The 14,026-nt window shown below is 39.1% G+C and overlaps 1 gene segment (V, D, J or C); it reads left to right on the forward strand.

Annotated features, from left to right (window-relative positions):
- The first annotated feature begins 13,055 nt into the window (after window positions 1–13,055).
- LOC122444193 lies at window positions 13,056–13,727 on the forward strand. The segment is given in 2 exon segments: window positions 13,056–13,136; window positions 13,354–13,727. Coding segments are annotated over 2 exon segments (423 nt in total).
- Window positions 13,728–14,026: the final 299 nt, after the last annotated feature.

Below are 14,026 nucleotides of genomic sequence, written 5' to 3' on the forward strand. Positions count from 1 at the left end.
CCTTTCAAATGTCACACAAATTTCTTTTGTGGCCAGCCATAACCCAGAAAAATACGGGAAGCACATTCTGGGAAAGATGTTTCCGGTTAGTTAAGATAGATCAAAGCTGCTACAGTATCTTCTTTGTTAACTTGGCATCCAACTGTACCCTTTAACAGCTCTTGAATAAAGACCATAGCAAAACTATGCTTCTTGCTAATGCTGTTGTTGCTGTTCAGTCACTAAGTCATGTCTGACTCTTTGTGATCCCATGGACTGCAGGATCCTCTATCTCCCACTATCTTCTGGAGTTTGCTCACATTCATGTCCACTGAGTTGCTGCTACCATCCAACCACCTCATCCTCTGCTGATGTCTTCTTCTTTTGTCTTCAGTCTTTCCCAGCATCAGGGTCTTTTCCAATGAGTTGGCTTTTCTCACCAAGTGGCCAAAGTATTAAAGTTTCAGCTTCAGTATCAGTCCTTCCAATGAATATTCAGGGTTGATTTCCTTTAGGATTGACTGGTTTGATCTCTTTGCAATCTAAGGGACTCTCAAGAGTCTTCTCCAGCACCACACTTCTTGCTAATATGATGCAATAATTCCTGATTCAACTCAAAACATTGTAAACATATCCTGCGAAGATTATAGCAAGTTCATTTATCCCTTAGTGGGTGATGTTATTTTCTTTTCTACCTAAGACATACCCTCCCATTGAATCCTGTATCTTCACTACTGAGATACAACAGCATATAACATTGACTTACATTAGCATGTCTTATGTTACTACATGTAGTCAAATTGGAGAAGGGAGTTAAAATTGGTTACTGTAACACATAAATATATTATATCAAATTGAAAAACAAATTTTCATAAGTATTATTGTTCTTATTTCTGCAAATGACCTCATGATCTAGGAAAAATCAAGACGTTGATCTAGGGAAAATCAAGGGCAGGAGAAGATAGCAACAGAGGATGTTATAGTTGGATGGCATCATCGACTCAATGAACACGTGAGTGAAAGTCACTCAGCTGTGTCCAAGTCTTTGCAAACCAGAATTTTCCAGGCCAGAATACTGAAGTGATTAGCCTTTCCCTTCTCCTGGGGATCTTCCCAACCCAGGGATTGAACCCAGGTCTCCCACATTGCAGGTGGATTCTTTACCAGCTGAGCCACCAGGGAAGCCCAAGAATCCTGGAGTGGGTAGTCTATCCCTTCTCCAGTGGATCTTCCCAACCCAGAAATCCATATGGGATCTCCTGTATTGCAGGTGGATTCTTTACCAATTGAGCTACCAGGAGACATGAGTTTGAGCATATTCTGGGAGATAGTGAAAGACAGGGAAGCCTGGCATGCTGCAGTCCATGAGGTCACAAAGAGTTGAACACAACTTAGTGACTGAACAACAACAACAACAAAAATTTAATATGGGAAAGCCTGAAAACACTCTTATCAGATTACAGTGGGAAGAATTCAACCTTGGTAAGAACAGGGAGGAAACAGAGCATGAAATACTCAAGAAAGAATTTGTTCCAGTTGTTGACCTCCAGGTGATGTTGCAGAAACTTTAAATTTCACCTCTAATAAAAGCTCCATTTCACTCCTATGAGCTTCTGTACCTCACAGCTCACTGAGGTGTACATTTGAACAGGCTCAGCACCAGCAGCAGTAATTGTCAAGGACGCATTTCTTCCTGATAGTCACTAGAACTTGCTTATATTGGGGTCCTTTGAATCTCATATTTCCTTAATAAAGACTCAGCACCCTCTGGCACATTCCTTCCTTCTCCTCAGGGGAGATCTTCCACAAAATGGATCTCAACTTCCTTCCTGCATAGCCATGTTCTCCACTACCCTTCTCCTGTGGGAATGCTCTTCATATGGAATCCTAACATCATAATCCATGCTCCTGTGTCTATAGAACAAGCAGAGTTCTGGTTGAAATATGAATAGAGACATTGTCTCATTATAGGTAGGCCTGTCCTGGTCTCACTGATTCAGCACTGATGCTGCAGGAGGAACTGGAGGCCAGTTAGTGACCTGCCTGACAGCCTCATCACTGGGTCTAAGGGGCCCCCTGAACTGGAGGTGCAACTATACCTACCTGTAGTGAACTTCCTTATCTCTTCTTGTATGTCTAGACAATAGAGTAAGAAGGTAAAAAAAGCTTTCTTTATCTAGCAGTGGCGTATAACCGGCATTCTAGGTTAAACACATTGCTTTGGCAAAGTTTGAAGTGACCCATTCAGGTTGCTCCTCTCCTCTCTTCTAATTTAACTTCTCTAATGCCCACTGTGTGCATAATAATAATTATTGATTCCTAAGGTCAAGGTTATGGTTTTTCCAGTGGTCATGTATGGATGTGAGAGTCGGACTGTGAGGAAAGCTGAGCACCAAAAAATTGATGCTTTTGAACTCTGGTGTTGGAGAAGAGTCTTGAGAGTCTTGAGAGTCCCTTGGACTGCAAGGAGAGCCAACCAGTCCATCCTAACGGAGATCACCCACTGTCCTGGGTATTCATTGGAAGGACTGATGCTGAAGCTGAAACTCCAATACTTTGGCCACCTCATGTGAAGAGCTGACTCATTGGAAAAGACCCTGATGCTGGGAGGGATTGGGGGCAGGAGGAAGGGGACGATAGAGGATCAGATGGCTGGATGGCATCACTGACTCGATGGACATGAGTTTGAGTAAACTTCGGGAGTTGGTGATGGACAGGGAGGCCTGGCGTGCTGCAATTCATGGGGTCGCAAAGAGTTGGACACCACTGAGCAACTGAACTGAACTGAACTGAATCAGCTTTATTTTTATACACTATTTCTCTACAGTTCCTTTAGTAAACATTTGCAATAATCTTGAACTGTCTATTTGATCCCCGTGCCTACACATAATTTCAATTTTACCTCAGTGAAAATAAACAGGTCCTCATTTTCCATCCTTTTTACCTTGAAATCCATATACACAGAACCATTATTATTCATAGAGTCTGAGAAAAAAAGCACAGAGTTGATTTTCATATGTTTTAAAACACTTCTTTTAAAATAACCTACTAGAGGTAAAAAGCAGAATACAAACACAATAACCAACAGTTAAAATATATTTAGTATAAAATAGATAACTAGTGGGAACCTGCAATATAAATACCCATACTGGTGCTCTGTGAGGAACTAGATCATTAGAGGGAGGCTCAAGAGGGAGGAGATACATATACAATATTGACTGATTCATGTTGTTATAAGGCAGAAATGGACACAACAGTGTAAAGCAATTATCCTCTAATTAAAAAAATGATAAAATAAAATGTATTTAAACCTCAAATTTTATTTAAAATTTATTTTTAAATTATATGTTTTTAAATTAATTTATTTTAATTGGAGAGCAATTATTTTATAATATTTTAGTGGTTTTTGCCATACTTTGACATGAATCAATTTTAACAAAAATAAAAATAAAGCTATTAGTTTTCATAAAAATAAAACTATTTACAATTCTACTTTCAGTGCTTATCAAAAGACAAAAAATAATAAGACTTTTTATGTAGGTTCAGTCTGAAATAAATATATATAATTTAAAAGTAAACCTGTTTAATACTGCAAAATGTTCCATCCAAGACTGCTATGAATACTGTGTTGATTCGAGAGCACCCTTCAGAATCACAGGTGAGTGCCTAAGAGATGCCAAAGGAAAAAAAAAAAAAAAAAGGATCCTGAGGACTCCTGGGAAATAATATTTCATTTTGCAAGAATCTCCTGCATCCATGCCAACTAGATAATTGATTTTTGTTTTCTCTTCCCTAAAATCCTCCACAAATTCCAAATTGTGTCAGCCTTTTTTGCAAAGTTCTTAGAAAATGCTCCTCAAGTCCTAAAATAATGACCTTCTGATTTGTCACTCTCCTCACTCCTCTCTAGTCCATTCTGAATTGGTTAAGGTGGTAGGGTGGGGCTTCCTGTCACAAAGTGAGGGCATGAGCAGGATTTGCTGGGTGAGCTGATTGGCTGCAGGAACAGGAACATTTCCACAAGGGTTTATGACACTCACCCCCTCAGGGTTTAGTTAAGTATCTTACAGTGAAAATGTCCCAACAAGAAGAGGAAGCATCATGAAGAGGCTAGCAGGCACTGTGCTGGGGCTTTGTTTGCCCAGATTTCCTGTGAGTTGGGGCTGCCTCACAGGGGCATCTGAAGGAATGAGGCGCTGCTCTATTGTTGAGGGAGGGAGAGGAGCTGACAAGTCCTGCAGACTTTCTATCCTTCTCATCATCTATGGGGATTGAGGTGGGGGACACTTTCAAGGTTTAGTAGGAGTTACAGGGACCCTCACCTGTGACTGTTTCTCTTTCCTCATCAGGTGTGCAAGGGGTGGATGTAAAGCAGAGTCTCCCAGTCCTGAGTCTCCAGGAGGGAGCCAACTCCACACTTCCCCACAGAGTATGAAGTGGTATCTTAAGAACTTTGGGGGCTACCTCATCCACCTGGTTTACAATCCTTCAGGGACAAAACAGGATGGAAGATTAAAGGCCAACATAGTCCCTATAGAACGCCATAGCTTACTGCACATTTCCTCTTTGCAGACCACAGACTCAGGCAATTACTTGTGTTGGGCAGCACAGTGTTCCCCAGGCACCTGCAGTCTGTACTCAAACCCTTTTCAGGGCTTAGCCCTTCCTCCATCCACAGTCACATCATGAGGCCACCACAGGGCATTTGCAGTACTTAGTATTTCTTACCTACATTGGTATAGTTATAACCACAAACACATTTTAGCCCTACAGATTTGGGATTTGGTCTTTTCCCTTCTCAATCTGTACCTCCTTCTACACTAGAATCTCTAGCTTGTAACTAAAAGAATAGCTGATAAGATGGCATAATTAAAATAAATATTTCCCACAGTAAGCCGGACTCCAAAACAGTAAACATTGAAAGCAACTAAAAGAAGAGAGAAATCTCTCCAGTAAAGATATTATCCAGCTTGGTTGGGTGTCTCAAGAATGTTCAGGTCTGTCTCACCATGATGTATCCCAACAGGCAACTGCAAGCACTGTTATCCCATCCTATGAGTGCAGCAAAGTGAACAGAAAATATTTGCTCAATGTTTAGTGTGAACTTGATCACTTACAAAATATTTCTTACAGTTCTGGAGGCAAGAAACCTAAAATCCGTTTTGCTGTCTACAGTCAAGTTCTTGGCAGGGTTGATTCCTTCCAGATTCTCTGAGGAAGAATCTGTTTCTTTCCTTTTGTAGCTTTTGGAAGCCACTCAGATTCCATGGCTCAAGACCCCTTCTTGAATCACTCCAACATCTTACTTCCACCACCTTGGCTCCCTCATCTCCTGGAATCAAATATCTTTCTGACTCTGTCCTATAAGGTATAAAAATTTAATGCAGAGAAATCTCAATTAAATAGAGCTGGCAGAAGAGGGGGAGCTCTCCCGACCTGTGGACATCACAGAGGGCAAAAGGAAGATGAAAGAAGCCCCTTCTATCCCGGTCAGAACGCAGTCGATGCAAAGTCAAGGGCACTCTGTTTACTGTCACCCTCCCAATTTCCGTGTCTTCCCTATAAAAGCATTTCCTTTCCTTGTCCAGTGGGGACTTGCATGTGGCTCCTCATGGTTGCTGATCCAGAACTGCAGTCCTTTGGTGATCTCCAATAAGCTCATCTTTTATGGGGAAATACCTGGCAGTCTGCCGTTTGCTCCTGTGATCCTGTTTTTGTTCTATTTGTTCCTTTGTTTTGCTTTGCTTTTATATATCACGTATAAGTTAAAACACACAGTATTTGTCTTTCTCTGTCTGACTTATTTCACTAAGTATAATACACTCCATATCTATCCATGTTGTTCCATTTGGCACAATTACATTCTTTTTGTGTATGTGATTAGTGTTCCATTGTTGGGGGTGTCTGTGTGTGTATAGATAGATAGTTAGATGAAAGGTCAGTATTTTCTTTATCCATTAATCTATGAAGGAACACTTAGCTTGGTTTTGGATCTTGGTTATTATAAATAATGCTGCTTATAACATTTGGGTGCAGATACAGTTTTAAAGAGTTTTTATTTTCTTTGGATAAATACCCAGGAGAGGAATTGCTGGATTATATGGTAGTTATATTTTTAGTGTTTTGAGAGGAATCTCCATAATGTTTTCCATAGTAGCTGCAGCAATTTACAACCCAGCAGCAGTGCACTAGGTTTTCCTTTCCTCTGCATCCTCACCACATTTGTTATTTTTTTTTTCTTTTGATGATAGCCATACTGATAGATGTGAGGTGACACCTCATTTTGACATAGATTTGCTCTTTTTCTGAATATTAGAGCTTTTGGGTATCTTTTCATGTACCTGTTGGCTATCTCTTTGGAAAAATGGCTACTCAGGCCCTATGCCCATTTTTCAATCAGACTGTGTTTTTGATATTGAGGTATATGAAGTCTTTATGTATTTTGGATATAAACCCCTTATGGCAAATACCTACTCCCATTCAGTAGTTTGTCTTTTATTTTTGTTGATGGTTTCTTTGTTGTGCATTAGATTTTAGTTTGATTAGGTCCCATTTATTTATTTTTGTTTTTGTTGCCCTTGCCTTTGAGACAGAAAAAAAATATTGCAGAGAGGAACGTCAATGAACATACTGTCTATATTTTCTTTTGCGAGTTTTAAGGTTTCAGGTCTTACATTTCAGTCTTTAATCCATTTTGAGTTTATATTTGTATATGTTGTGAGAAAATGTTCTCGTTTTGGTCTTATCCTTGTAGGTGTTCAATATGGTCAACACCACTTACTGAAGAAACTTGTCTTTTCCCCATTTTAAGAAGCTGGATAAAGTCATTCAGAGTAATATCTCTGTATGGCCACAGAGGGGCAACGCTGCTTCAGAGAAGATTAACTTTTGTCCCACATACACAGATTCTTTAAGGAGCCAGAAAGCATCCTTTAAATATCTATCAAATCTGTATCTCCAACTTTGGTTCAATTTACATCTATCATTCTTGTATGTATGTATGTATCCATCTATCTTCCTAAATAGTATCTGTGTGTATTTGTCTGTTTGAAAAGTATGACTTTGAAAGTTAATATCTCTGTAAATAATATATGTTGTCCTTTAAGATTAAGGCTACATTAGTTTCTCTAATATAAATTTATAATGTTTTCACCCAGATACATCCCAAACTCCAATCATACTGAGTTAAACAGTGCCAGAATTCCCTTACCCCATTCTTGACTAAGAAATCTAGTTGTGGTGTAAGTTCCAGTTCAAGCAGCTCCTCCATCAGAACTACTCTCTGACCGAGCCCAGAAGTGAGTCCATTATCATTTTCTTGGGTGCATCATATAGAAACACATTTCTCTTTTTTTTTTTTTTTTTAATTTAAAAAATTTTTTTTATTTTTTTTATTAGTTGGAGGCTAATTACTTCACAACGTTTCAGTGGGTTTTGTCATACATTGATATGAATCAGCCATAGAGTTACACGTATTCCCCATCCCGATCCCCCCTCCCACCTCCCTCTCCACCTCTCCTCTGGGTCTTCCCAGTGCACCAGGCCCGAGCACTTGTCTCATGCATCCCACCTGGGCTGGTGATATGTTTCACCATAGATAATATACATGCTGTTCTTTTGAAACATCCCACCCTCACCTTCTGCCACAGAGTTCAAAAGTCTGTTCTGTACTTCTGTGTCTCTTTTTCTAACGGCTGAGTAATTTTATGTTCTAATGCATAAGCTTAGCTTGTGAAAGTGAAAGTGTTAGTTACTCAGTGGTTTCTGACATTGCTACCCTGCCAGGCTCCCTCTGTCCATGGGATTATCCAGGCAAGAATACTGGGGTGGATTGCCATTTCTTTCTCCAGGGGATCTTCCTGACCTAGGGAACAAACCCTGGTCTCCTGCTTGGCAGGCAGATTCTTTACCGTCTGAGCCACCAGGGAAGCTTAGCTAGTTATGACATATTTTGCCCCTTGTATATTCTCAATGCACTTTAAGTAGTTTGCAAAAAAAAAAAAAAAAGAGAGAGAGAGAAATGCCCCCTACATACTAACCTTGTGACTTCTTCCCCATTGTAATATAACATTATTCCCTATTAACACATCAAGTTGTCCTGATATATGATTTTTAATCTTCTAGGAGGTGTAAGGAAAGGAAGAAAAGGATAGTGTGGGAGAAATTCTAACATGCTTTTTATCCATTTAAGTTGGGAGAGCGCATTTCTGATTCCCTATTAATTTGATTTTTGGTGACTGTAAATTAGCACCGAATGAGAACTAGTACTTTTGAGAGAGAGAGGTTTAAGTGAAAGTAATTATGAGAGGGTGAGGCCTAGTGAAAGAATAAAAGCAGGTGTGAACTTAAAGTCAGAGTTCTAGCTGGCTGAGAAGTGCAGAAGAGGAACTTGAGTTGCCACTGAGCACTGATGCCAGAAACAATGGACAAGATACTGGGAGCATCATTTTTGATTCTGTGGCTTCAGCTAGTCTGTAAGTTGTTCCCTATGAAATTCTTCCCTAATTTCATTAATTAGGCGGACTGAGAAAATTGGATTACAAACAAGTTCATGCAGATAGAAACTTTAAACAAGAAATATGTTTTATGGAACTAATGGCTTTTATCTCTTTAAGCAGGGGTGAGTGGACAACAGAAGGAAAAAAGTGACCAACAGCAGGTGAAACAGAGCCCTCAATCTTTGACAGTCCAGGAAGGAGAGATTTCCATTCTGAACTGTAGTTATGAGAACAGTTTGTTTGACTACTTCCCGTGGTACCGACAATATCCTGGTAAAGGCCCTGCATTCTTGATAGCCATACGTTCAGCTGTGAATAAAATGGAAGATGGAAGACTCACCGTTTTCCTCAATAAGAGTGCCAAACAGCTCTCATTGCACATCGCAACTTCCCAGCCTGGAGACTCAGCCACCTACTTCTGTGCAGCAAGTGCACGGTGCTCCCCGGGCACCTGCAGCCTGTGCCCAAACCTGCAGCTGAGGCTCCAGACACACCCTGCTGAGTAGATGAAATACACACCCACAGTTTGTTTGAGCATAAAAAGTCTTAGTATATTTAAGAAAACTGAAATTATACAGAATTTATTCTTTCATCAAAATGGATTTGATACAGAAAATCAATTGTTAAAAGATGTGTCTAAGAACTCCCAAACATTTGGAATACATGAGCTAACTTAAAAATAACCATGGGTTAAAGAAACAATTACAATGACTTTAGAAAATATTTTGAAAGTAAATATTGTGAGAGCACATGATATAAACATGTATGAGGTGAAGCTAAAAATAATACATAGAAGGAAATTTATCTTTTTAAATACTTATATTACTAAAGAAAAAAAGTTGAAAATTATTATCAAGAGTTGCAGCAAAAGATGATGGACAAGCAAATTAAACTCAACATAAACTGAAAGAAGTAAATAATAAAATGTTGGATTGGTGAAATACAAAGAATACTATGGATATAACTATGAAATACATAGTTTGTTAATAAGATTAATAAGATTGATATATTCCTAGATAGAATTATCCATGGAAAAAATAAAAAAAACACAAAGTATAAATATTAATAATAAAAAAGAAAACTATTCTGAAGGTTCTATAATGTTCTAACGGTAATGAATGAATATCATTAACAAATTTATGTCACTTTGTAAGTGTATAGAGGTAGATCTACACAGGGTGGGAAAACTTATATTTTGAAAAAGTGCAGAGACAGCTCAATAGAGGTGACATAGTCTCATGAGCAAATGAGGTTGGGACAATTGGATATTCTTGGGAAATAATTGAAACTTGGCCTAAACATCACATCTTATACAAAAATTTGTGTACACTCTCGAAATGAGCCATCAGTTCATTTCAGTTCAGTTGCTCAGTCATGTCTGACACGTTGCAACCATGAACTGCAGCACACCAGTTTTCCCTGTCCATCACCAAATCCCTGAACTTGCTCAAACTCATGTCCATCAAGTTGGTGATGCCATCCAATCATCTCATCCTCTATTGTCCCTTTCTTCTCCTGCCTTTACTCTTTCCCAGCATCAGGGTCTTTTCCAATGAATCAGTTCTTTGCATCAGGTGGCCAAAGTATTATAACTTCAATGTCATCATCAGTCCTTCCAATGAATATTCAGGGTTCATTTCTTCTAGGATTGACTGCTTTGATCTCTTTTCTGTCCAAGGGACTCTCAAGAGTCTTCTCCAACACCACAGTTCAAAAGCATCAGTTCTTCTACACTCAGCTTTCTTTATGGTCCAACTCTCACATCAATACATGACTAGTGGAAAAACCATGCCATTGACTAAATGGACCTTTGTCCTTGTACCGACCTTTGACCTTTGTACCATGTACCGACAAAGGTCCATATTCCTAACCCAGCCTAACTTAACGATGCTCAACACTTACATTAGTGTACAGTTGGAAGAAATCATCTAACACAAAATCTATTTTATACCAAAGTGTTGAAAATCTCATGCAATTCATTGAGCATTGTACTGAAATTGGTGTGCTGCAGTCCATGGGATCGCAAAGAGTCGGACATTACTGAGCGACTGAGCTGAACTGAACTGAAAGTGGGGCTTCCCAGATGGCACTCATGGCAAAGAACTGACCTGCCAATGCAGGTAACATAGCAGACTCGGTTCAACCCCTGGATCAGGAAGATGCCCTGGAGGAGGACACGGGAGACCACTCCAGTATTCTTGCCTGGAGGATTTCATGGACAGAGGAGCCCACTGGGCTTCAGTCCATAGGGTTGCAAAGAGTCCGACACGACTGCAGTGACTGAGCACATACACACAGAAAGCGAAAAACAGAATGATTATATGAGTACAGAATGAATGTAAGTGGGTTGGTTGTTTACCATCATGATCTCAGGGCGGGCCAGGAGCTCAGCTCACTGCTGCTGCCCAGAATCACCAGAGAATAATACACTACATCTTGTTAGCATGGGAAAAGATCAAAATTAAAAATTCAAAGTATGGTTACTACTGAATGTGCTCACTTTCTTACCACTGTAAAGTCAAAAATCCGAAGTCAAAACGTCATAAGTTGGTGAGTCTATAGTGATTAAGAGAAGCAGACTATTGATACTTGCAACAGCCTAGATGGGGATTCCTAGGTGGGTCAGTGGTAAAGAATCTGCCTGCAACGCAGGAGACCCAAGTTTGATGCCTGGGTCAGGAAGATCCCCTAGAGAAGGAAATGGCAACTCCCTCCAGTATTCTTCCCTGGAAAATTCCAAGGAGAAAGGAGCCTGGCAGTCTACAGTACATGGGGTCTAAAGTGAGTATGACTTGACTTAGTGACTAAACAACAATAGCCAAGATGGATCTCAGGATGTTATGCTGAATGAAAGAAAAGTCAATCTCAGAGGCTACATGGTGTATATTTACACTTGTTGGATTATTATGATTGTATATATGGTGTGATTCTACTTATACAACATTCTCAAAAGAACAAAATATAGAGCTAAAAAGGAGATTAGTAGTTACTGGGGTTATAAAGAGTTGCAGGGATAGGGAGGGTATTCAAAGAGGGTTTCTTTAGAGAGATATGTCATGATTTTAGTGGCGGTACAAGAACCTATATATGTGATAAAACTTCATAGAGCTTCCTATCAAAACCAAAGAGCACATGTAAAAACTGATGTATAAGATTATGGTCTGTATTTTGATAAAAATGTCATAAATATCAATTTCCTAACATATATGCTATTCTTATATAAATATATATCTGTATTTTATAACATCATGCTGCTGCACAGGCTGATGCAGTCATTCATGATCTCCTCTGCTTAGTTACAAATAATTTCAAGCCCAGGCATTAGTTACCTGCCAGCACTCAGAAGTGAAATGGGATGGAAGAGTAGCTGTCTCAGATAAATACAAACTCACCTCCCTGCTTCACTCCTTTGAGTCATTTTGATCTTAAATTCCATGAATTGGCACTGTTTTAGACCTTGTCTGTATTTTTATTTTCTACTTGTCTATTTGCCTTTCATTCTTTTATATTAATTCTTGCATTACAACAATGAAACCAAATGGAAGATTGAAAGCTACAGTCCACATGAACACGACACAGTGCACAGAACTTCAGTCACCAACTTCTGTGGTATTGACAGGTCCTAAGTGTCTGCAGTCTGTAGATATTAGGTATTGTAGAGTGCATTATCACAGTACATCAGAGAAAGATCTGGCATGTTTATCTTAACTTTATTTTACAAAAAGAAATAATAATGAGTGACTGAGAAGTGAGACTGAATGCTCTGGATCAATGAGACAGAAAATATGACATTTGGATGATTCTAGTATGCACGATCTAGTAAGTACAATTCTACATTTAGAGGCAACAAGATTGAATAACCTGATTGCCATCAAAGTCTAATACATGACTCAATATAAAGTTTCAAAAGAATAATATTTTATTCCAGTTATAATTTCATTTAAATATATACCACTGAATAGACTCTGAAATTCAGATGGATTGATTTTTTTTTAAATCATTTCATGTTGACATAGTTTTATTCACTGAAAAATCTAAGTAGAGTACTGGAACTCAGTTAAAAAAAAAAAAAAGATGAGATACATTAATTACTTTGGATAAGATTGCTTTTCACCCAGAAGGCCTAAGATCTGTGAAAGTTTTAAAATAGTCACTAGATTCTGGATGGAGAAAAGTAACTATAGGCTAAATGAATGACCAACCAGCAGATTACAAGAATGTTTCACAGGCTATACTAAATTATATCTTAAACAGGATGGCAGAATTATTTTACTGAATAATTACCAATGTATGTCAACTTGTTTAACCTTCAGTTTCCCTCAGTTAAAACCTTTAATATTAATTGCTTTCTTCATGCCCCCTTTCAGGATCTGCCAAACTTAATGACCAAGGAAAGAAAAGGAGACAAAGTAAAGGTTTGTAGTGAGCCAGAATTTTTCCCATCTGGGCACAGACAAGCTGGTCTATGAATAGACAAACCCCACTTCCTGTATGGGGGAGGAGTCACACAGGAGCCAGGTACTATGTATATGTGCTGTCAGGCACTTAAAGATGCTGAATTCTTAGCTTGAGGCAGAATTAAACACATTTATGCACAGAATCCATGCCTCATGTCACTCTCCAGCCTGCTCTGGGTGTTCCTGGCCTTCATCATCTCCGGTAGGGATGCTTCCGAACATGGGTGCCAGTGTTCGGGGTGAAAGGACTGCACACAGCCACGTGGTGCTTCCCAGGGATTTGGGGAGGAAATGAGGACTGGAGAAAAGCAAGCATCTTATGATTTCAATTTGGGTTGTAAATATTTGAGTCGGTCCAAAATTAATTTCTGCATTATTTTGTTCACTATTTCAGCTCTGTTTTCTCACATTTTCCACAGGATCTTGTGTGGCCCAGAAAGTTACTCAAGACCAGTCAGACATAATCCGGCAAGTGGGGCAGTCAGTCATTTTGAACTGTCAGTATCAAATAAGTTGGCTCACATCCTACTACTCCATTTATTGGTACAAACAGCTTCCTAGGAGACAGATGACTTTCCTTATTCATCAACATTCAGAACACGGGAATGCAGGGAATGGCCACTACTCTGTAAACTTCCAGAAAGCATATAAATACGTCAGCCTCACCATTTCAGCCTTACAGCTGGAAGACTCTGCAAAGTACTTCTGTACTCTAAGGGAGCTCTCATCTAAGTCAGAGAACTCACAGTGCTTGAAGTACTGGGAGAAGCCGTACAAAAACCCCAGAGCTTAAAAAGAGGGCTCCGCTGCTACAGGATCCCAGCTGAAAAGCACACCTGCAGACCCTAGACAAGAAATGGTAATCATGTGGTTGCTTGATGTGTAGTCTGAATCAAAGAATTTAATTCTAAATTAAAGCTTCTTCTATGTCCAGAATAACTTTCTACTGTTTACATTCTCCTCTTGAATTTTTGATTTTAAATCAATCATACAGAACATGTGTAAAGTTGTCTAAACGTGCTCCAAAGTTAATTAAAATGACAGTTTCACTAAAATACACTAACATCACAAATCTGGGTATAGTCATCTGGA

This window comes from Cervus canadensis, chromosome 6 (assembly GCF_019320065.1).
Source record: "Cervus canadensis isolate Bull #8, Minnesota chromosome 6, ASM1932006v1, whole genome shotgun sequence".
In the NCBI taxonomy this organism is placed as follows: Eukaryota; Metazoa; Chordata; class Mammalia; order Artiodactyla; family Cervidae; genus Cervus; species Cervus canadensis.